The sequence below is a fragment of the Tachyglossus aculeatus genome, chromosome 22 (genome assembly GCF_015852505.1).
Source record: "Tachyglossus aculeatus isolate mTacAcu1 chromosome 22, mTacAcu1.pri, whole genome shotgun sequence".
Lineage (NCBI taxonomy): Eukaryota > Metazoa > Chordata > Mammalia > Monotremata > Tachyglossidae > Tachyglossus > Tachyglossus aculeatus.
The window spans coordinates 19761890-19786512 of NC_052087.1; the positions used below are offsets into that span (position 1 = coordinate 19761890).

Here is a 24623-nt window from a genome sequence, read left to right on the forward strand (position 1 = left end):
TGAAATAGTATTTCAAAGGCACAACAAAGGAAAACTTTTTAGTAATGGATTAATATAGACGACTTTGACGGCTCCAGGCCCGACTCCCATAGAAAAGCAAGAACCGGGGGGGTAAACAAAGGAAGCCCTTTTCCACAAACATGGACTTTCTTAAAGGACATGAACATTCAAACATCCCAATACTCATTAAGAGAGGCGGATTTTCCGGTTGAGGATTGAGGTCTTTTACACTGCTCCCTCCGAGATTTTAGAAGTTGGCAAGGCACAGAGCTGAAACTTTCACCCCCTCTGCCTTGACATCCTATCTCTACCCTCTCTGAACTCCTATGTTGAGGACTCCCACCTTAGGAAAGGAAAGGTTTTTCCTACATCCTTGCTTCACCAGCTTGAAAGACTCGAGCTGTCATGAAGGCAACAGCCCAGGAAGAGATCCACATGAGGAAAAGGTGCCTGTCCCAGCCTGGGTCTAACCCTTACAGGGGTATTAACCTTTTAAAAAAATGGCTTTTCAAATCAACCGACCATATTTACTGAGTGCTTACTGTGTGCAGAGCACCGTACTAAGCTCTTGGTAGGGTACAATAGAACAGTACAGGAACCATCAAATACAAGACGGAGTCAAGGGGATGGGATTTAGAACCATCTGCAATACAAGCTGTGGAGTTTTATTTTTATTATTATCATTTTTAAATAAGTGGAAAAAGGGAAGCGTATTTCCATGGACTCCTCTCCAGATGGAGAGAGAAGGTCAAGCACTTCCTGCCAGAATGGTTGGGAGGTTCCCAGGTAATGAATGTCAAGTCCCATGAGATTTCTGGGTGCAAGGTGTTCAGCGCCAAGTATCATTAGCCTCATTATTATCTCTGTGTCTGTGAAGTAGAGAAAGGAGTTGTTGCTCTCATCAGTTCGGTATCTGCCTCCGCCTCCACCTCTCCTCCCTCTTTAGAGACCATGCCAACATGTTGGGAAACAGCATGGCCTAGTGGAAAGAGCAGCAGCCTGGGAGTTGGGGGACCTGGGTTCTAATCTTGACTCCGTCACTTACCTACTGCATGTAACCTCAGGATAGTCCCTGAATTTTTCAGTGCCTGTTTCCTTGTCTTAAAAAGGTTCTCCCTTCCCCTTAGACTGTGAGTTCTGTGTGGGACAGGGACTGTGTCTGATCTGATTAGCTGCAATTATTCCACAGCTTAGTAATAATAATAATAATGGCATTTGTTAAGCACTTACTATGTGCAAAGCACAGTTCTAAGTGCTGGGGGGATACAAGGTGATCAGGTTGTCCCATGTGGGGCTCCCAGTCTTAATTCCCATTTTACAGATGAGGTAACTGAGGCCCAGAGAAGTGAAGTGACTTGCCTAAAGTCACACAGCCGACAAGTGGCAGAGCGGGGATTAGAACACATGACCTCTGGCTCCCAAACCCATGCTCTTTCCACTGAACCACGCTGCTTCAAGTACAGTGTTTGGCACATAGGAAAAACACTTAAATAACACAGTTGGTATTAATAGACTACATGAATTTGCATTTTCAGAAGAACTGGGCTGCAGCAGCTAAGCGTATTAAATTTCCTGGTCCACTCTCTCTGAAAAGTCAACTACCCTGGAAAATTGCTGTTTGGCTAGCGCTAGCTGAACAGGCCCAGATGAGTAGCTAGGAGAGCACAGATATCCATCCCTCAGTGGTATTTATTGAGTGCTTACTATGTGCAGAGCATTGTACTACGTGCTTGGGAGAGTACAATACAATAGAATTAGCAGAAAGTTTCCCTGCCCATAATGAGCGTCTACAGGAGGTGACAGATACTAATATAGATAACCACTGACTGCTGACCCAGAAGGAGAATATTCAGTCCTTGCTGGATTCTAGCTGCACTGAGGTCCTTAGCAGCTAACACATGATAGAATTTGCAGTGGTACTATAGAAACCCATAGTTCACATCAGCTCTGGGGTGAGGCAGGAAACAACCCCGCTTTCCCAGGATTCCACCAGCACAGCTGTGATAATATGCCAGTTCATTTAAGTGGACAAGTGGAAGGAGTCTCTTATTGGAGATCTGGGCAATACCTATAATGTTCTTCAAGGAGGTGCCGGGCCCCAACTAAAATCCTGGGTCTCTGCAGGGACAGCAGGAACTAGTCAATGAAAGGCAGTGTGACAAAAGTGAGAGTAAACTCCCATCTGCTCTATCTATCCTGCCACTCCCAGTTTCAGCCTCTGACTCGCTGTTCTCATCAGCTGGACGCAAACCCAGAGAGGATCCAAATCCGCTTTCACATTTCAGGTTACTGTTATTCAGGCTCAAGATAGCTCCAACTCAGAACATCCAAAGAGCAAGGGCAGAGAGAGTATTATTAACTTCATGCAGACTCTAGGCTTGCGATAAAACCAGTTCTCTTTGCCTGCCTTCAGGGTTATCAAGACTCTCTGCTCTAATGCCACTGACCTCAAACTCTTTGGAATATAAAATCCCAAAAAACAGCCTCCTCGCTGACCACACTGGCTCAGGTCTCTCCCCACTCAAGGTTTTACTTCACTCCATTGACTGGATCATTTTTCTTAAAAATGTTGAGTTTGTGTGTCCCCACTCAAGAACACCCAGTGGTTGCCCATCCACCTCTGCATCAAGGAGAAACTCCTTTAGAGCACTCAATCAACTTTCCCTGTCTTACCTTACCTCCCTGCCCACATCATCCCTTTGGCCAGGGTCACCCTCCCCCTTCACATACAACAGATGACCACTCTCCCCACCTTAGAAATCTTATTAAAATCACATCTCCTCCAAAAGGCTTTCTCCAACTAAGACCTCATTTCTCCTACTCCCTCTCCTTCTGCATCATGTATGCACTTGAATCTGCACCCTTTAAGCACTTTAAGCACCCACCCCCAGTCCCTGGTACTTATGCACATATCTTTACTTTTTTTTAATGTCTGTCTCTCCCTCTAGGCTGTAAACTCTTTGTTGGCAGGGGACACGTCTACCAACTGTTGTACTGTACTCTCCCAAGTGCTTGATACAGTGCTCTGCAAACAGTAAGAGCTCAATAAATACCACTGATTGACTGGTTGATTGCCATCAGTAGCAGGAAGAAATAGGGCGAGCTGATTTGTAGGAGAGATTTTACTTTGAAGTTGAAAGCAATTCTAAGGTAAAGTTTTTCTCAAGTGAGACCAAATTAGTTCTTTAATGAAAAGCTCTTGAGTAGTCTCCAGAGGATCTATGGCTTTGACCAATTAACTCCAAGCCTTAAGGAGCCTAAAACTTTGCTCCTTTAACCACAATGCCCTTTCCCTCTTGTTGATGTATTGTCCTAGTCTTTTACGCTGCTTTGGTGTCTTTTGTTTCATCCTTCCTTATGTGTCTGTCACCCATCCCCTAATTCTTAAATTGTGAACCGCCTATGGGGACTAATTTTCACCTGTGCAATTTTTCTCCCAGAACTTCATTCATTCATTCAATCATATTTATTGAGCAGTTACTGTGTGCAGAGCACTGCAATAAGCACTTGGAAAGTACAATTCGGCAACAGATAGAGACAATCCCTACCCAACAACAGGCTCACAGTCTAGAAGGGGGAGACAGACAACAAAACAGGTAGACAGGCATCAATACCATCAAAACAGATAAATAGAATTATAGATATATACACATCATTAATAAAATAGAGTACTAAATATGTACAAATATACACAAGTGCTGTGGGGAGGGAGGGGGGCAATGGGGAGGGGAGGAGGAGAGGGAAAAGGGGGGCGGCTCAATCTGGGAAGGCCTTCTGTAGGAGGAGAGTTCCCTTGAGGAAACCCTACAGTTAGGGGAAGGAGGGGGAGGAGGAGCCCGTGAAGGAGACAGAGAATGAACAGCCAGAGAGATAGGAGGAGAACCAGGAGAGAAGAGAGTCCGCGAAGCCAAGGTTGGATAACATGTTGAGGAGAAGGGGATGGTCCGACAGTGTCGAAGGCAGCTGAGAGGTCGAGAAGGATTAGGATAGAGTAGAAGCCATGGGATTTGGCAAGAAGGAGGTCATTAGTGACCTTTGAGAGGGCAGTTTTGGTGGAGTGGATGACACAGAAGCCGGATTGGAGGGGGTCCAGGAGAGAGTTGGACCTTAGGAATTTGAGGCAGCGAGTGTAGACGACTCACTCTAGGAGCTTGGAAAGGAAGGGTAGAAGGGAAATAGGGAGATAACTGGAAGGGGCAGTGGGGTCGAGAGGGTTTTTTTAGGATGGGGGAGACGTGAGCATGGTTGAAGGCAGAGGGGAAGAAACCGGTTGAAGATGGAAGTTAAGGAGGGGAGGAGGGAAGGGGTGAGAGTTTTTATAAAATGAGAAGGAATGGGGTCCGAAGCACGGTGGAGGGGGTGGCACCTGAGAGGAAGGAGGAGATCTCCTCTGAAGATACTGCTGATAAGGATGGGAAAGTAGAGGAGAGGGTTGAGAGTGCAGGCGTGGGGGATGGAGAAGGAGGAAGGATGACTTTGGGGGAGCTCAGACTTGATGGTGTTAATTTTCCTAATGAAGTAGGTGCACACTCTGCACAAAGTAAGCATATAATAAATACTCTTAGTACTACTACTCCAGAGTCTTTCACTTAAGGAGGGAGGTGGATTACAGGGGAATCCTTCATTGGAATTCTTTCCTGACCACACGTGCTCAGCTGGTGACTTTCGGTACCTTTTTTACAACGGTGTTACTGCTAGGGGCTCTCATTCTAAAAATAATGCCCTAGAAGGGTGGTTAGAAGCTATGGGCAGGCTTAATGCCTTCTTTCCGTGGTCTTAGATGTAAAAGTCTTTTAGAGAGGAAGTGGTCCCCGGTGACTCCTGCTCTGCCCCAAAGTTAAGGTCACATTAGGTAGCAGCTTGAGGATTCATTGCTCTTAGGTTCTGGCTATGTTGATTGGTTGCAACTGCCTTTCAGGTGCCAAAGAGGGATCGATGATGATGGTATTTGTTAAGCACTTACTATGTGCCTAGCACTGTTCTAAGTACTGGGGTAGATACAAGGTTATCAGGTTGTTCCACATGGGGCTCACAGTCTTAATCCCCATTTTACAGATGAGATAACTGAGGCAAAGAGAAGTTAAGTGACTTTCCTAAAGTCACACAGCTGACAAGTGGTGGAGCAGGGATTCGAATCCACAACCTCTGACTTCCAAGCCTGCGCTCTTTCTATTAAGCCATGCCACAGAACTTAAGTTCAAACATGCTTCTTCCACTCAGCAGTTGGCAAAAGCCTCCCCTTGCTTTCTGAAGAGTAAAATGAAAAATGCAACTGTAACTAACAATAGCAGGTTCCTGGGGTACAGCTTTGAGTCTGGATCCCAAGGTGGATATACACCACGGCCCATGGGTAAATTCTTGAAGAAAAATATTCCACAGTCCCATTATTCAATGAGATATTCACACAGGACAAAGCTCAGGATAGCACTGACCACTTCTATTTCTAGACTGTAAGCTCATTGTTGGCAGGGAATGTGTCGGCTTATTGTTATATTGAACTCTCCCAAGAGCTTATTACAGTGCTTTGCACACAGTAAGCACTCAATAAATACAACTGAATGAGTAATTCCTGCACTGTTTCTAGCTAAAGCCCTGGGTTGAGTCAGGAGGTCTGGTTTCTATTCCCAGTTCTGTCTCTCTCTGACTAGAAATGACCTTGAACAGGCCACGTTAGTTTCTCATCCTGAGCGATGGAGAAGGCCGAGGAGAATCTACTACAGAGATGTAAGGAGCAGGGACTTGGAAATACATAGAGGGGCATCATTCACATGAAAATGGCTACTAATCCAAATTTGAAGACAGAATCTGTGTGCAGAGATGTGGCACCCCACCAGTCAAGACTGTTTAAGTATTAGGGGCTGAGCCAACTCAATGATACTGAAATTCTCTCAAACACACAGAATGTGTAAACTTGACTTGAACTTAGGAGAGCTAAGTGGTGGAAACGGTATCTCTGCTTAAAAAAACCTAGAACACTGCTCCCCTCAAATCATCATATCATGTGTCCTACTAATGTAAAGGAGATGAATTCCATAGGTAGGGAGTGCTTACAGGTGATTTATTTATACAATCAATTCTCAATAAGGGTGGGAGAAACCACTGGTGAAACCTCCCTTGAAGTTGGCACTGCTATTCAAGAGCAGATATATTGGTTTCACCCCTCCCTCCCTCCTCTCCACCGTTTCTCTCTCCCACTCTTGCGCACTCACTCTCTCCCAGAGGTGAAATTACTGCTGGGCAGGGAGGGGAGGGGGAGATGTCCTCCAGAAGGTAGTTGAAATTTTAGAGTTCGAGGAGGAGGAGAAACTGGGGTGATAAGATCTTAAATACCACCCCACTTGCCCCCTCCTGCCAACTCAGTAGGTTGAAAAAGCCCTTGCAAACTCACTCAGTTCGGAGATGCTCCCCACACAGGTAGCCAGGAGAGACTGTTCTAAAGTTCGAAGTTCCAGTTGGGCATAGGCATCGACCCGGTCATCATCGCACAGGGATCCATCATTGTAGGGGCTGAAGTAAGCAGGCAGGGATAAGACACCTGGGAACAAAACACAGCAGACTCCTCACCAAAATGCCCGTGTTGGGAGGGAAAGGCTTAGAGATAGCAGTTTAAGTGGGTAATCAATTAATCCACAGTATTTACTGAGCTCTTACTGTGTGCAAAGCAATGTTCCAGTACTTAGAACAGTGCTTTGCACATAGCGAGCACTTAATAAATGCCATTATTATTATTATTATTATTATTATTATTACCAAGCACTTGGAAGAGTACAATAAAATATAATCTAATGAGGAAGGCAGACACTAAAATAAATTACGTAAGGAAGAAAGAGTTTTAAAATAAATATATTAATGCTGGTGCCGGGGTGGAGGTTATGAATACTTAAGTGCTTAGCTGCCATAAAAATGCTGAAGTGGCTGTTGAGGATTTTAGGTGGGGAGATGGGAAATCAATCAGGGGCGGACTCCTGGAGATCTACTTTCAGAATCTGAAGATGGGGAGAACAGCAGACTGATGGATGTCGGGGAGGAAGGATACAGTAAGAGGTCAGTGGTGGGAGAGGCAAGAACGAGGCACAGTGAATAGGTTAGCTTGATTGATTAATCAGTCGAACTTATTGAACGCTTACCATTCACAGAATGCTGTACAAAGCACTTGGGAAAGTACAATATAGCTGCTTTGGATGATGCAATCCTTGTCCCCAAGGTCATTCATTCATTCAATCATATTTACTGAGTGCTTATGTGTGCTGAGCACTGTACTAAGCGCTAGAGAAGTACAAGTTGGCAACACATAGAGACGGTCCCTACCCAACAACGGGCTCACAGTCTAGAAGGGCGAGACAGGCAACAAAACAAAACATGTGGACAGGTGTCCTGGAGTGCAAGCTGTGGTGTAGTGGGAGAACAGAGTGGCTAAGTCAGGGGAGACATGATTGAAAAACAGCTATCAAGAGATTCAGCCCATTGAGGAAAGGAATGGCCAACCATTAGTGGTGGTATCAACTGTGATGAAAAAGGTGAAGGAGAGGATTTGGAGAGGGAAGATGAGGAGTTCAGAATAGTATATATTGTGCTTGAAGTGCTGGCAGGACTTTTATGTAGCAATTGTGATGAAAAAGGTGAAGGAGAGGATTTGGAGAGGGAAGATGAGGAGTTCAGAATAGTATGTATTGTGCCTGAAGTGCTGGCAGGACATTTATGTAGCAATGCCTCGTAAGCTTGTTGTGAGCAGGGAACATGTCTATTGTTATATTGTGCTCTCCCAAGCACTTAGTACAGTGCTCTGTACACAGTAAGCACTCAATAAATATGACTGAATGAGTGAATGATGTCCTGTGAGACGGCAGAGGATAGAGGTGACAGCTAGTGAGAATAGATTTGGGAGTCATCTGCATAGAGGTAATAGCTGAAGCTATGGGAGCAGGTGAACTCCCCCACCCCCCTCCCTCCCCAACACCCAAGAGAATAAGTGTAAATTAAGATAAAGAAACCCAGAACATACCCTTGGGGGCCACCAACAGTTAGGGTACTGGAGACAGAAAGAGACTGACAAATAAGGTAATGGATTATCTCTAGCACTGATGGCATTTTCTGGGCGATACTCCCATCAAGGTCACTTCAGCCCTGACAAGGAGTTCAGGCCTCAAAGAAAGTCCTGGATGAATTCCTGATGGCCCTGGTGTCTGAGGCTGTCTCTCTGTCCCTGGGAATACCATACAGTAATTCTCTTTACTTGTGGTCCATGGGGCAGACACAATTAATTAACAGTGGCAGGAATTTCTAGTTGTGGAAGGAAAGGGGGAGGAACTCTAGCCTCCCCTGGCAGTTGCAAGGAAATTCTCCGCCCCCCTCCTCCCTTTTAAAGCTCCAGGCTGCATCTAGAGGTGTGTCTCAGATTCCACAGTGAGTGGTGGACTTCCACCCCCCAACACCCCACCCTTCCCATGAGCATTTTGCTCCCCACCCAGAGAGCTCCATAAATCTCATCTTTCTTTCTTGGTGAAAAGGTAGAAAATTTTATGAAAGGGATGCTGCTTTCCACCAGCACAACAAAAGGAACAGGTCTTTTGATGGGCACGGACAAGGCCAATTAGTGTTTCTGATTAACACTTGAATGGCAGAAGCAGATCTGAATTGCTGCAGGGATTAGGAAATTAAGTCCCAGAGGGTGTCTGCAGTCTGTAAATGCCTGAAATGTTCTGTGGGGCTTCTTAGAAAAGCATAAGAATACACACTACTCCTTGTCTACATTACATTCTGATATTTGAAACCTTGTGGTTACACAGATTGTGTCTCGAAAAACCTAGATGTTAGAGATTTGAACCCAAAGGCTCCCTGCACTGGCAGAATGACCCATTACCCATTCTTGTGCTCCTATTTTACTCTCCGTTTCCAAAGTTGATGGGAATACTATTGGTTTCTGAAATTATATGCAAACAAATGAGAAATTCATTGTGCTTATACCCAGAAGCTTAAGAAAAATGTGTGCCTTTTTAAACACTAGAAATAATTATCCGTAGGAAAGTCCCGGGTGAGTGTGCAGTCATCTGAATAGGAGGAAGAGATCAGTCGTTCGAGCCTCGAAGAGTGGGGTGGAAGCAGGAGCAAGTTTCTATTCACGGTCTAGCCTCTATGCTTCAATCTTGACTGTAGCTTGGTTATTCTAGTCTAGAGTAACTTTGTTCAGAGGACGCCATCACAACCTTCTACTCTGCTAGTCACAAGATTCCTGCCTAAGGACTTTAATCCTGACAATGCCGAACCCTCACGCTGCAAGCTGCTTTTTGTCCCCCTTGTCAATTCTTCCCCTTTGGGGCCTGATGATTCTTTATAACAGCTCTGTCAAAGTCTTCCAGCCCTCCCCCTCCGGCTCATCCTGCTCTCCCTGATCCTCCAGAGCTCCAGACGGTTCATTTTTCTACATTTTCTACATTTGGGGCTGGTTAGCACCTCTATCTGTATTCTACTGCTGAGAATCTCCAGTCCCTGGGCCTTTCCTGCCCCTCATGAGCCTCAGGGCCACCCTTCACATCCTGCTTCAAACTCAAATGCCTCCTGGAGGACTGTTATTTGGGGAATAAGGGACCAGGTTTAGACCACCTCCACTCTCCACTGTATGGTACTGTTCACTAAAGGAGTAGCCCTTGCCAACTACTGTGCAACTGGAGTCAGTAGTAAGCTCTAAGGATAAAATACAAAACCAAAACACAACAATACACACACCCCTTCTTCCCCCTCCTCCCCCCATCATCACCCCCCCACCCCCGGGGCCTGAATGCCTGTGGGGGGGAAAAAACTCCTACACACACCAGAGAGCATAAATGCAGACCAAGCACTCTTTCCTTTTCCATATAAGCCCCTTGAAAAAACCTTGGTGACATATGGATCAAATTTACAGTGCTCAGAGAGCTTGAATGGGAAATTCAGCGATTTGTCAAAAGATTCACACAGAGACACAAAATTTTAATGGATCTGGAAAGTGAAGCTGGCAGCTACATTAATAATTCTTTACTGAAGTGGCCCCTCCTTCCAAAACTGATTTGCAGTATAGATTTTCTCCACATTATTAAGTGGTTCTGTAAAAAGAACTGTATTCAGCCCAGCTCATTTTCCCATATGGCTTAAAATGAGCATATAAATCCAGGAAGGGGGTGGGAAAGGTGAAGCTCTGATTAACAAGGGGGAATCCAAGTCTATAGAAACAGCACTCGAAGGGACATTAGGAGTTCCTTTGGTCCACATCCTAGCCTCCAGGCAATGTACTCTAAACCATTCTAGACTGACAATTATTATTTTGGTCTTAAAGTTCTATGGGAGAAAATGCCATAATCTCTCTTCCAAATCCAATCTTGTCCTGAGTGACCCACAAGAGAAAGGAAGTTCTTACTTATTTCTAACCTCAAGGTTAGAAATAATTTCTGTCCATTTGGCCCTCAGTTGAAGTGGGACACAGCTGGCCACCATTTTCAAAACACCAGACAGCATCTTTCACCTACCTGGAGACAGGCTATTTTTTCAGGTGAAATAATCCCAACCCCTCTTCTAATTTATCTTCCCCAGCTTTATTTTGCAAACTTTAACCTCTGAATCACTGAAGCAGTCCCCAGCCCTCGCACTGGGTATGACTCCTTAGAACTCAGCAATAACTTTGCCCAATTTCTTTCCAGCCCCCGATCCTGCAGAAAAGCCCCTGAACAAGGAGTTTCCAGTCTTCTTCTGGGCTTTGCCCCAACTGTGGGATAATGGGCTCTCACAGTCACAATACCCAGTAGAGTCGGTTCTGTCAGGACCTTTTGGACAAAATGTGAGGGCTCATCTATGATTGACTGATCTACCTGGATACAAGACAACATGCACTGCAGAGACTAAGCTCCCGATAAACCCCATCAATTGATTGATTGCTGGTTGCTGGCACTGCAAAGACGTGGTAGAGCGCATGAGCTCAGCATCAGTCCTGGGGTGAATGTTACACTGCAAGTTTTTCTCAATGGTGGGTGCTTCAAACCCTCTCATTATACGAGAACAGACTGTACTTTGTTTTCTTATCCTTAAAAGGTACACCACTTTCCTCCTAACATAACCCTGAGATAGGTAAAACTGTAAAACACAGCAGAGTTCTAAGTGCAAAGATTGCTAAGATTTCTTCTAGTTGAGTCTCTCCACTTTCCACAGACTGTAAACTCCTCCAGGTCCCGGTTTCTGGAGAAATTCCCTCCTCAGCTGCTAGTTGCTTCACTCTGAGTCCAAAAAAACTTTCCTGGGTGCCCCAGGGAGTGTCTCTTTCTCCAGTCAATCAATCAATGGTATTTACTGAGCACTTACTATGTGCAGATCACTGTACTAAATGCTTGGGAGAGTACAACAGAGTTAGACATGTTTCCTGCCCACAAGGAGCTTACGGTCTAGAGGAGAGACAGATTCAATATAAACTAATAATTTAGAATACATAGTTTAAAGATATGAACATAAGTGCTGTGGGGTTGAAGGTGGGGCGAATATCAAATGCCTAAAGATCATCCAAGTGCAAAGATGATACAGAAAAGAGGAGGAGCTGGGGAAAAGAGGACTTAATCAGGGAACATCTCTTGAAGGAGATATAACCAGAGTGGTCGATAATGAGTTAGATACCAAGCCCCAGCTCCAACATACCCTCTTCCACAACAGTCAGAACCTGCCAAGTAAGATTCAAATCTGGGTCCCATATTGGCCCAGGGCATTCCAACTCATGCCCACCCACTCTGGGCCTGCAGTGGATGGAGCTGAACACCATTAGACAGACACCATTGGCCCTTTACTTGCATGACTGACAGTAAGCACTCAATAAATACCATTCATTCATTGATTGTTTGCTCAATCTTCAAAGTCAGTTCGATCCCTGTTCTAGAAAGTGAGCAATTTTCTATTTGGCCCTAGCAATTTGGATACCTGTATTTTTAGCATCTTGCCTCACAACCAATCCTAAAGCATAAACACACAGACCTGACAGCACATGTGTGTGCATTTTTTCCCCAAGATTAGGCAATAAAAAGCCTTTGCTTTAGAAATGGTTTCGAAGGTGATCATCATATAATAATAATAATAATAATAATAATAATAATATTTGTTAAGCACTTACTATGTGCCAAGCACTGTTCTAAGTGCTGGAGTAGATACAGGGCAATCAGGTTGCCCCACGTGGGGCTCACAGTTTTAATCCCCATTTTACAGATGAGGGACCTGAGGCACTGAGAAGTAAAGTGACTTGCCCAAAGTCACACAGCTGAAAAGTGGTGAAGCCGGAATTAGAACCCATGACCCCTGACTCCGAAGCCAGTGCCCTTTCCACGCTGCTCTGATATCATTTTTCAATGATGCCTTCCCTTTATAAACTCCTCATGTACTAGACCAATTATTATCGTGTAGAGGCATTTATTCATTCATTCATTCAATCGTATTTATTGAGCGCTTACTGTGCGCAGAGCACTGTACTAAGCACTTGGGAAGTACTAGTTGGCAACATACAGGGATGGTCCCTACCCAACAGCAGACTCACAGTCTAGAAGGGGGAGACAAACAAAACAAAACATATTAATAAAATAAATAGAATAGTACATATGTACAAGGAAAATAAATAGAGTAATAAATATGTACAAACATATATCCAGGTGCTGTGGGGAGGGGAAGGAGGTGGGGGGGATAGAGAGGGGGAGAGGAAGGAGGGGGCTCAGTCTGGGAAGGCCTCCCACCACTGCAGGGGCTGTTGAGGAACAGCCACGTCTTCCAAGGCTCTGGGTCAGTGATGAATCAGAGAACTACTAAAGAGAGATTGGTGGAAAAATTTGCCCAGAAAACATATCAAGCATCTTCATTCAGACCTGCTTTCAGGAGAAGAAATGGTTGTATTATGACTAGTAGTATTATCATTGATAACATAGCTACTAATAATCAGTAACAATGAGGCAGCGGCAGCAACAGAACCCATCCTGAAAACTTATGAACACAACAATACTATTTAGTAGTGTGGAATGGAATTCTCTAGATAATCTCAACCCCCCCAAAATCATTTCCAAGTTATTTTCCCCTTTATCTGGGATTCCCAAAATATCATCTGGGGTACTGTAGGAATTTTGCCAATGAAAGATTTAACATATTCCTGCTCTTCAGAAGGCACAGTCAGAATACTTCTTTTACCAACTGTAAAGTATTTGCTTGGATATACGCTTTCCAATTGTCATGCTTCCACAGAGAGACATCGCAATCAAAAACAATGTTTACTAAGGCTTTTCTGTACATGGACAAAACAAGATATTTTTGCAGGTCAGCTTTTCCTACAAAATGACCCCATTCATCAAAAAGTCATCAGTTCTACAAATCAGTCAGATTACCAAAAATCAACCATGCATTTAGCAACCGTCCCTGATGACTAGTAAATTTTCTTCCTGGGACAGTCCTGTTATGACTCATATCCATTCATATGGTCAGTGTGCACTGTTTTGTTTTTAAAAGCCAGAGGGACTATGAATAGACCAACTTAAATAGTTTCTTTTCCTCAAGCTTTCGGAGGGCCATATGGTATGGGTGACTACTTCATTTCTTTGAAATAACAGAGACTTAAGAGCATTTCTTTTGCTTCATATTCAAATGAAACTCAGTTGGGTGTTTTTTCCTGAGGAGCAAAATGTTAGGGTGGAGTTAGCATTATCAGCTCCTAAAAGTAAAACTGGTACTGCCTGTCTAAATGGTTATGAAACTGCCTGTATCATTTGATACTTTTTTTTTAGGGAGATGTAATGTTTCTATTCTCTGACTTGGAATCATATACATCTTTGTAAAAAAACCAAAAAAAACCTTTCACATTTTTCAGTCCCTTGTTGCACATTAGTCACAGTAGTACCAAAGAAGTTGGAGGTCTTTTCCTAAGAGACCATGGTCCTCTGATTCATAAGGATATTGAGGATAGTGGAAACCACTGAGCTACAGCCCTTCAGGCCCTTTTATACCCTAAGGTGATTTTTGGGAAGGGGAATGGAAGAGAATCCATCAGCCAGCTAGCCAATTGTATTGTACGGAAAGCTGGACCGGTTTTGTGCACTTAAATACTGTGTGCAGCGTACTGTTCTAACCGCTTGGAAGAGTTGGCAGGCATGTTCCTTGCCCAAAATGAGCTTACAGTCTACAGAAGGGTTAGAATGAGACAGACACAAAGAGAGACAAAAGTTTGAAAAAGGCAGTTTGACTTCTCTGAATTCTTCTTTGTTCAGAGAGAATTCAGGTTGTGTGGTATGAAAATCAGCATAAGGTGAAATGCTGCATCTTGAAACATTAACTTTGTCAAAATTGGGGGGACCGTGTGGGTTGGAACAGTACATCCCAGTGAGATGAGGTGGTCTGAGACTAAGGGTGCACAAAATTTGAGGCGGGGAGTGGGGAATGTGCAGTAGTGGGGGAGGGGAGAGAAGAGAGAAGAAAGACAGGGAGTGTGCCCGATGCTGGCAAACCCAGACTGTGAAGCTGCTCTGAGAGGTTCCAGGCTGGGCAGTGCAAAAGTGAAGTTACCGTTTTCCACTGAGGTAAAGTATTTTCACATACTCCCCATGGGTGGAACTCATGGTTGTCCTCTAGCACCTCAAATCATTCAGGCTATCAGTCCATCTCTTTCAGCCACTTCATCATTTTCTTCTCCATCCTGGCCCTCCCCATTTCTAAAGTCCGGAAGTGAAAAGAAAAAAAACCTACTTCCTGCCTAGAGTTAACACTTCTCACCATTAAATCATGAAATAATTATGATATTAACATTTACCAAACACCAACCTACTGGTCTCCACCTGGAACCCAGAGGGAGATCCATATCTAACCGGCAAGGGAGATTAGAGAAGGGAGTACGATCTTGATCCTTCGGCATTTTTGTGAAATATCAGCCCTAATGTCCTGTCCACATTGCTTTACTCTTTGCAAGACCTATATTATGCATTTTGGGGGCCTTTCTGTGGGGCCTGGAGGCTTTGGGGGGCAAGGGGTTGCAGGGGCACACACTCTTTTCTTGAAAAGAAGTTCTTTCACCCCTTATCAGCTGACTTCAGCACCCCTTACCTATCATGACAGCTAACTCATCAGTTTTGGGAGCCTCTGAGCACTCAAGTGAAGTCCGGAGGTTAGTGGGGGTCACTCAAAGTGCCCAACAGCCAATCAAAATGAGGGGTGATGGAATTCTGTCCTGGGTTGCTGGCTAGAAAAAAAAAATCTAGCCTGTGCTAGCTCCAACTAATACCTTTCTGACAACACGTGGTCTGCATTTTTTTGCAAGATGCCCAGCAAGATGGAAGATGTACAGCCCCCTGGGCGGCTGGTGGGGGTTGGGGAAGAGAAGCATAGCCCAATTCATGCTGTTTCAACTTGCTTTTAACTCAGGCCTAATAAAATTAAATCCGTCCTCTGCATTGCCCCTCTGGGCAACACTAATCCAAAACCAGAGTAACCAAACTGGATCAATTTCAGGAAATTAAACTGAAAAGCAAACTTTGGACAGCATTGGGAATAATCACAAAGTTGGAGGTTAATACTTAAACTATTTAGTCTTCTCTGTAGCAGGGGAATTGTCTTCCAAAGCAATTTATTGAGAGGTTCTGGGTGGCCCCATCCTGAAATCTAGTGGAGTAAAGGGACTCATTAAGAAACAGCTCAAGTGACCAAGAGAGCTGGAATCTTGGAACTCTTAAAATGCTTGTCAAGACGTGGGCTGCAATCCAGTGCAGGAGACAAAGGTCAGTGGAGCCAACAAATAATTTAAACTGAAAACAATTCTCTAAAATGGGAAGTAGGAAGTTCAGGACTTACAGGAATATATGCTCTGAAATAAGGAAGCCACTGTTTTGTTTTTAATTGCATCCCCTCCTCTCAATTTTCACCAGTGGAAATCCAAACTTAGGGTCTACGCATCAACTCAAAGTTACAACAAGAGATCGGAGCAAAGTCAGAAAAAGAAGCTCATTGCTTGACTGCACCAAGAGAAACTGATCCTTTTCCTGAAGCCACTGTTATTTCTAACTAAAATTTTGGTCTGATTTGGTCAGGTTTTCTTTCTAGCAGTTTAAAGTCACTCAAACAACGCTCTCTCTCCTAGTACAGTGCTCTGCAGACAGTAAGAGCTCAGCAAATACTAGCACTACTACTAAATACTACTTCTATTCATTCATTCATTCATTCAATCGTATTTATTGAGCGCTTACTGTGTGCAGAGCACTGTACTAAGCGCTTGGGAAGTACAAGTTGGCAACATATAGAGATGGTCCCTACCCAACAACAGGCTCACAGTCTAGAAGGGGGAGACAGGCAACAAAACAAAACATGTGGACAAGTGTCAAGTCATCAGAGTAAATAGAGGTAAAGCCAGAAGCACATCATTAACAAAATAAATAGAATAGTAAATATGTACAAGTAAAATAAGAGTAATAAATCTGTACAACCATATATACAGGTGCTGTGGGGAGGGGAAGGAGGTAGGGCGGGGGGGTGGGGAGGAGGAGAGGAAAAAAGGGGCTCAGTCTGGGAAGGGCTCCTGGAGGAGGTGAGCTCTCAGTAAGGCTTTGAAGGGAGAAAGACAGCTAGCTTGGCGGATGTGTGGAGGGAGGGCATTCCAGGCCAGGGGCAGGACGTGGGCTGGGGGTCGACAGCGGGACAGGCGAGAACGAGTCACGGTGAGGAGGTTAGTGGCAGAGGAGCGGAGGGTGTGGGCTGGGCTGTAGAAGGAGAGAAGGGAGGTGAGGTAGGAGGGGTCAAGGTGATGGAGAGCCTTGAAGCCAAGAGTGAGGAGTTTTTGCCTGATGCTTAGGTTGACTGGTAGCCACTGGAGATTTTTGAGGAGTGGAATAACATGTCCAGAGCATTTCTGCACAGAGATGATCTGGGCAGCAGCATGAAGTATAGACTGAAGTGTAGAGAGACAGGAGGATGGGAGATCAGAGAGGAGGTTGATGCAGTAATCCAGTCAAGATAGGATGAGAGATTGAACCAGCAGGGTAGAGGTTTGGATGGAGAGGAAAGGGAGGATCTTGGCGATGTTGCACAGGTGAGACCGGCAGGTTTCAGTGACAGATTGGATGGGGGGTGAACGAGGGAGCAGAGTCGAGGATGACACCAAGGTTGCGGGCTTGTGAGACAGGAAGGATGGTAGTGCTGTCTACAGTGATGGGAAAGTCAGGTTTCTACTACAACCACCCCACACACTTCCCTCCTCTAACACCATTTTACTTTATCTACCTTGATCTCATCTATCTTGTCGCTGAACCCTTGCCCATGTCCTCTTTTTAGCCTAGAACTTCCTCCCCTTCTATATCTGACAGATGACTCTCTCTCCACCTTGAGAGTCCCCCTAAATCACATTTCCTCCAAGAGGCCTTCCTTAAACCCACATTTTCCCTACCCACCCGCCCCTCTGTCACCTATACACTTGGAACTATACTCTTTATGCACTTGACAGGCACTCCATCCTTAGTTACACAGCACTTATGTAGATACCCTCACACTCGGCCATTCCCCCTACCTGTAATTTATTTTAATGTCGGTCTCCCTCTCTAGACTGTAAACTCCTTGTGAGCAGGAATCATATCTATCGACTACTGTCTTAGACTCTTCCAAGCACTGAATATAGTGCTCTGCACAAAATAAACACTCAATACATATCATTGATTGTGGCTGTTTCTTTGGATCCACCCATCAATTTTCCCTCTTCTTTTTTTCACGTGGATTTGGGACATTTGTTTCCTGTCTCGTCAAGCTCTTTCCAAACTAAAAAAAACAGCTAATTTCTGCTTAGATGAGTCAGTGAAGTTAACAGAATAACTGGTTTGGGGGGTAAGACTCATAGACAGCCTTAATAAGTGACATGGGAACTAAAGTGGTAGGCACAGCTTTAAAAAAACCTGAACCAGCTTTAACTTCTTCAAGGAGGTAGGACCTGGGTTTCAAGTCTTATCGGGAAGGCAGCCTCATGGAGTACAGCTGTCTCCAGTTCCTCACCCTTAGGGAATGGTGATTCAGGAATGACTCTGGGAAAGAATCATCCGTGGGACTTTCTGCATCATCTTCACGGACTTTCCACATCATCTTCACAAACTTCACTGCTCTCCAACCCAAGCAGTGATCTCACTCTGCCCTGCCAAGTACACAGGAGCCAGCCAGACAAAACACACACCCCCACGTCACACACCCCCCCGTCACTCTCTCTCTCTCTCTCTCTCTCTCTCTCTCTCTCTCTCTCTCACACACACACACACACACACACACACACACACACACACGTCTACTCATTACATTATTATGCTCCACCAGGAAACTACTACTCAAAAATCTCCCTCTGGGAGCAGGCACAGGCTGGAGAGTGCTGCCTTCTGACATCAGGGAACATAATTACCAGCTTCTGAGACTGGAGCTAGAAGAGAGGTTCTGGATGGGAGAGCAGCCCCAGCGCTACCAGCGTTGGGGAAAGATAAGGGAGGAAAGGGGAAAAGGAAAAGTTGGTATGCTAAATGATTACTAAGCAGCTTCCCACCTAATCTAATATGGCTGCGGGCTTCTTCGGCAGAAAGAAAATTCAAATAGCATCTGCAGTTAGTACCGCAGTTGTTCTGGCAGGCCCAGACTGAAAACAAATTGAGGAGGGAGTGAAACACTGGAAAGACAGGGTGAGGCAGCCAAGGTTTAGGCCAGGCAAGGGAGAGATGGGTCCACCATCCAGTCAACAAAACACCTGAAAGTGATTAGAGGAGATAAAAGAATCATGGACATGACATGAAGGTGCCTGACCAGCACATCAATGGGATTTTATTAGGAACAAATCTGGGCACAATCCCTAATGACAAGCAAGCAATTCTTGGGTCTCTGTTTTATAAAAATGGATACTGGGATGCAGAGCAGATAATGATCTGTTCTGGCCACATAAATTCATGCTGGGATTAGAATTCATATCCGATAGTCTTTTCCATCTATTATTTACCACCCAATCACATTCTCTGTCTCTTACACTTAAGCCACACATTTTCTTTAGCTTTTGCACTAGAAATAGAAATTCTGTTTCCTTTCATTTTTAAAACAGCAAAAATATGACTAACCTCACACAAGCATAGGCACTGCCTGGTGAATGAGCGTTGATCCTAGCTCTATCCTTATCAATTAACTATTAATAGTACTAATTATTTTTTCCTAAACCTGAAGAACTTCTGCCCCGGAAGACACTGCAGATTTATAGTCTGACAGGACTTTCTTGCTTGTCACCTACAACTCAGACCATAATTCTTCAGGACAAATTCCTAAATGCTTCTGGGAAGCCAACAAAACCTAAATGATCCTGGTTCATGTCAGTTTGAGGGGCTGAACCTTAAATACATGGAACCCTTGTGCCTTATGGAAAATAGGTGTTTCTATAAACTTGGCAAATTACCAAGGAGGGGCGAGGTTTCTCCATTTGCCTTGTGGGTCTGTTTCATAGTACGTGCCCTGATGAGTTCTTTGCTGAATGCAGCAATTGAACACAGAAAATAACACCACATTTTTGTACCTCTTCTGACTCAGAGAATCCCAAAGCATTTCTACCAGGAATTAAGAAATGAACCTACCATGCCAGAGTTGGGCTAGTGCTAAACTTCTGTAGGACCCAGGCATGTGTGTGTGTGTGTGTGTGTCTGTGTGTCTGTGGTGTGCACATGAATGTGCATATTAATGAGGGGTCACCTACACTGGAAGATGCCCCCCTCCCCATCTCTCAGTAGCCACCGATGTCTTCCTTGAGCAGCATCATTGGTGATGTTGGCTCACCGCTCGTATCAGGTCAAGAAGCTAGAAAGTGAACTGTTCTTGGAGTTGTAGAGGGTCCTGACATCACTAGGACACAACCAAAAAGAACTGAAGCAGAAAGACAAGTAATAATAATATTTGTTAACCACCTACTACGTTTCAAACGCTGTTCTACGTGCTGGTGTAGCTACAAAATGATCAGGTCAGATAAAGTCCCTGACCCACACAGGGCTCACAGTCTAAATAGGAGGGAGAATGGGTACAGATGAGGAGACCGAAAAGTTAAGTGATTTGCCTAAGGTAATTGACAGAGGTGGGATTAGGTGTCCTTGCACTTGGAATTGTATGCTGTATTCACACCACCCTCAACCCCACAGCACATATGTACATTTCCATAATTTATTTTAAAGCCTGTCTCCTCTCCTAGACTGTAAGATCCTTGGGGGCAGGAAACATGTCTACCAACTTAGTACAGTGCCTGGTACATAGTAAGCGCTTAACAAATACCATTATCATTATTATTATTACTCTCCCAAGCACTGAGTACAGTGCTCTGCAAACAGGAAGCACTCAATAAATATGATTGATTGTGCTCTCTCCACTAGACTGTGCTGCCTCTGCCATCTTTGCAGAGTTGTCCTTCGATTCCAAGATGATACATCAGTCAGTAAGGCTGTAGCCGTGTCACTGAGAATTGCTTGCAATTGCACAATGTGCCTGTGAAATATGGTAGTGCACCCTTTCTGGCCCCTTCCTATTAGGGGCAAGCACTGGCCAATGCTCTGAAGTATGACCTACCACTGGCACGGTATGTGTGTGAATTGTTTTGGCAGTGGTGGTGATGTTTCCAACTACGCCATATCCCCACACACTTCCCTGACCCCAGGGTACCCAAGGGCGTGCACTGTAAGACAACTGGTACAGAGAGCTTCTGGGTGCAATTTGTGGTCACGGACTAAATCTTTCCACTCTTAGCAGCTGGTTTCACCCATTTAATAACTATTAACTATGTGCTAAGCGCTGGGTGGATACAAAGTAATCAAACTTGCCTCCGCCCTTGACTCACATTAGTGAGGTGGGTAGGTGTGTTTAGGGGGTGGGGGAGAGAGAAGCCTTCAATCTATCTCATCCCCATTGTCCAGTTGAGACAGTTCATATGCAAAAGAGAGGGAGAGCTGATGGATTGATCTCAAGAGAAATTGGGTGGCTGAACAGAAAAAGCATGGGCCTGGGAATCAGGGAAGCAGGGTCATAACCCCGGCTTCTCCACTTGTCTGCTGTGACCTTGGGCAACTTCCTGAATTTCTCTGTGCCTTGGTATCCTCACCTGTGAAACGGGGATTAAATACCTGTTCTTCCTCCCTCTTAGTCTGTGAGCCCCACGTGGAATGGGAACTGTGTCTAATATGATTATTTTTTATGTATCTCAGTATAGTGCTCGGCATGTAGTAAGTACATAACAAATATCTCAATTATTATATAGTAAAAGTAATGTTCAGGTCTTTTGTGTGAAAACCTAGGGTTGTGGGAGGGCAGGTACTTGATGTGTAGACATCAAGATTTTTCAGGCTTCATCTTTAATGAGAAAAACAGGGTTAATGAAAACAGAACCAGTTCCTGGATGACATGGGTTTCCTTTTCAGACACATGAATGACTGAACAGCTGAGTAGTCTCTGGATGGATCCCCTTGTGGCTTTTACAACTACAATTCCCAAGTTCTGCTTCTGGCAGGGATCCTGTCTACTACCTTTACTGTCCTCTCCCAGGTGTGTAGTACAGGGTCCTGCACAAAGTAAGTGCTTAAAAAATACCACTGACTGATTGGTAGGCTAATTCCAACATCCAGGCTTGTCCTCCTGGGCCATGGAGCTGCCTGCCTATTTGCTTCCAGAAATTTTGTGGGGAGGGGTCCTTGAAACATTCCCCACTCCCTTGAACACTCTAGAAGCATGGCCCTCTTACAATCCCCAACCCTCCCACCACCTGACCCTATAAAAGATACTAAATTCACAGTAGCCCCCAAATACAACATCCTAGCTCAATCATTAAAGATTCATTCATTCATTCAATTGTATTTATTGAGCGCTTACTGTGTGCAGAACGCTGTACTAGCGCTTGGGAAGTACAAGTCGGCAACATATAGAGATGGTCCCTACCCAACAACGAGCAAGATTCTCTGGCAAAGTTGACCCAGTGACACAGGCGGCAGCAGGCACAGACTGCTTGCTAGATATCCACACTTTTCAAATCGCAGACCCATGACCTCTTCTGTCCTACTAATGCAGCTCCGCGGGCAATGAGAAAGCCCCCACTTGCTTTAAGAGCTGCTTCTGACCTTCCCTGTGCTATGTGGCAAAGTTTAACTCCAGCCTGAAGTACCTCACTGTTTTTACAAACTCCTGCTCACGGGCTCAAATTAAACTCATTAAAAAAGAAATTCCCCTTGGACCCGTAAATGTCGCCCAAACAAGAGGAGAACAGCTTTACGAGAAACAGCACAATTTACTTCACTCATGCCCACCAACACCATGAGAGAAATGGAAATAATGAATCACTCGCTTGACGTTTATTTCACTGAATCCCCCTCTCCCTCCCATCAATTTTGTTAGCATCATAAACGCCCCTTAAAGAAACTACATAGAGGAAAACCCTTCTTGTCCCAGTGCGCGGAATTCCTTTTGGTGAATTTTTCTAAATTGCTCAGGTGCGCCTCAATCTTCTCCTCTACTCCAGATGTCTCTTAATTTTCCAAGCTATAGGAGCTTTGCTCTCTTCCGCCCTGCCCCATTTTGAGTTTAATTTTTCACAAATCCTCCTTGTGTGGTCCTTAGCCTGCCCTTAGAACAATAAAATGTTATCTCGCTCCACTTGGACTCATTCCCTCCATTGACTCACGGGAATTTGAGCTTTAAAGTTTCCACTCATTATCAATCTCTGCTCTGTGGGTTGTGGGCCAGGGAGGGCTGGGCTCCGCTGATGGGTCCTGGCCTGGAGCAAAACAACAAAGCTTCCCTCCACAACCCCCATTCCTCAGGATTAGCTCCTGCCTTCAATCATCAACCACCAAGGAGCCTGAGGGAGGACAGAAATAGAAGAGAATATGCAGTGTTATCAAGGATAGGCCACCCCTGTACATTAAGGGAGCAGGTCATCATGGGAAGCAGTGTGGCCTAGTAGAAAAAGAAACCCGGCCCAGGAGTCAGAGAACCTGGGTTCTAATCCAGCTCTGCCACCTACCTACTCTGTGACCTTGGACAAGTCACTTAAATTCTCTGAGCCTCAGTTTCCTCATCTGTAAAATGGGGATTAAATTATTCTTCCTATTCTCCCATAATTCTTCCTCTCACACTCCTCCCCTCTTTTATTTCCCTTCTCTAGAAGGCCATCTTTTTCTCCCTTCTTTCCCTCCAGAGCCCCTTATGTCTCATTTTGGAAGAATACCTATTCTCCTTCCCCCTCAGACTGTGAGTACCACATGGGACAGGGACTGTGTCCAACCAGATCACCGTGTATCTACCCCAGCATTTAGTATAGTGTTTAGCACAGAGTAAGTGCTTTGTAGCATAACAATAATGTAAGCTCACTGTCGACAGGGAATGTGTCTATCAACTCTGTTATAATGTACTCTCCCGGTGCTTAGGACAGTGCTCTGCAAACAGTAAACCCTCAATAAATACGATTGATTAATTATTCCCATGATGAGGACTTCAGTCTGGGGGAATGGTGTTAGAAACACATTTCTCTCCACTATCAAATATTTTTAAAAGTACCAGTTCTGTGATCTCTGACAGACTTCCTTACCTAACCAGTGCTTAGGCAAGAACATGAAATTGGAATTGAGGGAAGCATTTTTCCGCCCACTGTGCCAAAAGATCCTCAGTGACGCCCCACAGAGGAAGACGAAGATCAATCACTAGGGCCTCAGTTACAGCTGGAACTGCTGCTATAAACAACGACTTCGATTCTGGGGAAGCTTTCAGACATTGCAGTCCCTAATATCCTTGCCTCCATCCCCTTCCACCTACAAAGGAAAGATGTGTCTGTTTGAAAATAAACACATGTGCCACTTGACAGTGCTCTTTAAGCTGATCTGCAGCTCTCAGATCGTCCTGAAGCGCCTGTGGAGTTTAGAAGTAGACATTGACCATTTGATTTTCATTTTCTCAAATAAACACTTGAAATTACTTGGCAGGGCTGTTTTTTCATGATCCAGGAAATCAGCCCCTTTGAAGCGGCTGCTTAAAGTGTCTCCTCCATTTGCAATGGCTCCTTGGTGAAAACAAAGCTTTGTGCCATCATCTTCAGAGGGGCAGTGTCCCAGCTAAGGGTCTCCCCGCCCCCCACCCCAAGGGAGGGTTGGGGAAAGAGAAGAGGGCAGAGGAGAGGGGAGAAGACCAACATCAATCAGCTGGGTCCAGGAGTTTAGTTATTCATTCATCCATCCACATGTCCTCCCCTACCAACCTAAGGAAGGTGACAATTTTGGGAAGTTTTATTCCCTTTTATCCTATCGCAAGTACTTAAATACACATAGGAAATTTGAAACAGAAGGAAAATGCAAAATGAAGCAAATTCCTTGGGAGATTCTGTCTCCATTTTGGATTTTTCCCATCTCTGTGTTCCTGGCATTTTTTTCCCTTTTTAATTTACTCCCTCTCATAGTCCTCCCCTCTTTTATTTCTCTTCTCTACAAGGTCATCTTTTTCTCCCTTCTTCCCCTCCAGGGCCCCTTATGTTTCATTACGGGCAGTCAATAGCTGCAGCAGAGTCTTGTAATGGAAATTCTCTGCAGGAGCCCTGCTGTCATTGGCAACTTCCTTCAGGATATCATGTCCTAAACTGCATGAAACTAAGA

At 44.7% G+C, this 24623-nt stretch overlaps 1 protein-coding gene across 2 annotated transcripts in view; it reads right to left on the reverse strand.

Annotated features, from left to right (window-relative positions):
* ABTB2 (ankyrin repeat and BTB domain containing 2) overlaps positions 1-24623 on the reverse strand; it is a 166182-nt gene that overhangs the window by 47158 nt on the left and 94401 nt on the right. For both annotated transcript variants that reach the window (XM_038764834.1, XM_038764835.1), the window contains exon 2: positions 6389-6535. In XM_038764834.1, coding sequence (XP_038620762.1) covers positions 6389-6535 — 147 coding nt within the window. The remainder of the gene's footprint in view (positions 1-6388; positions 6536-24623) is intronic.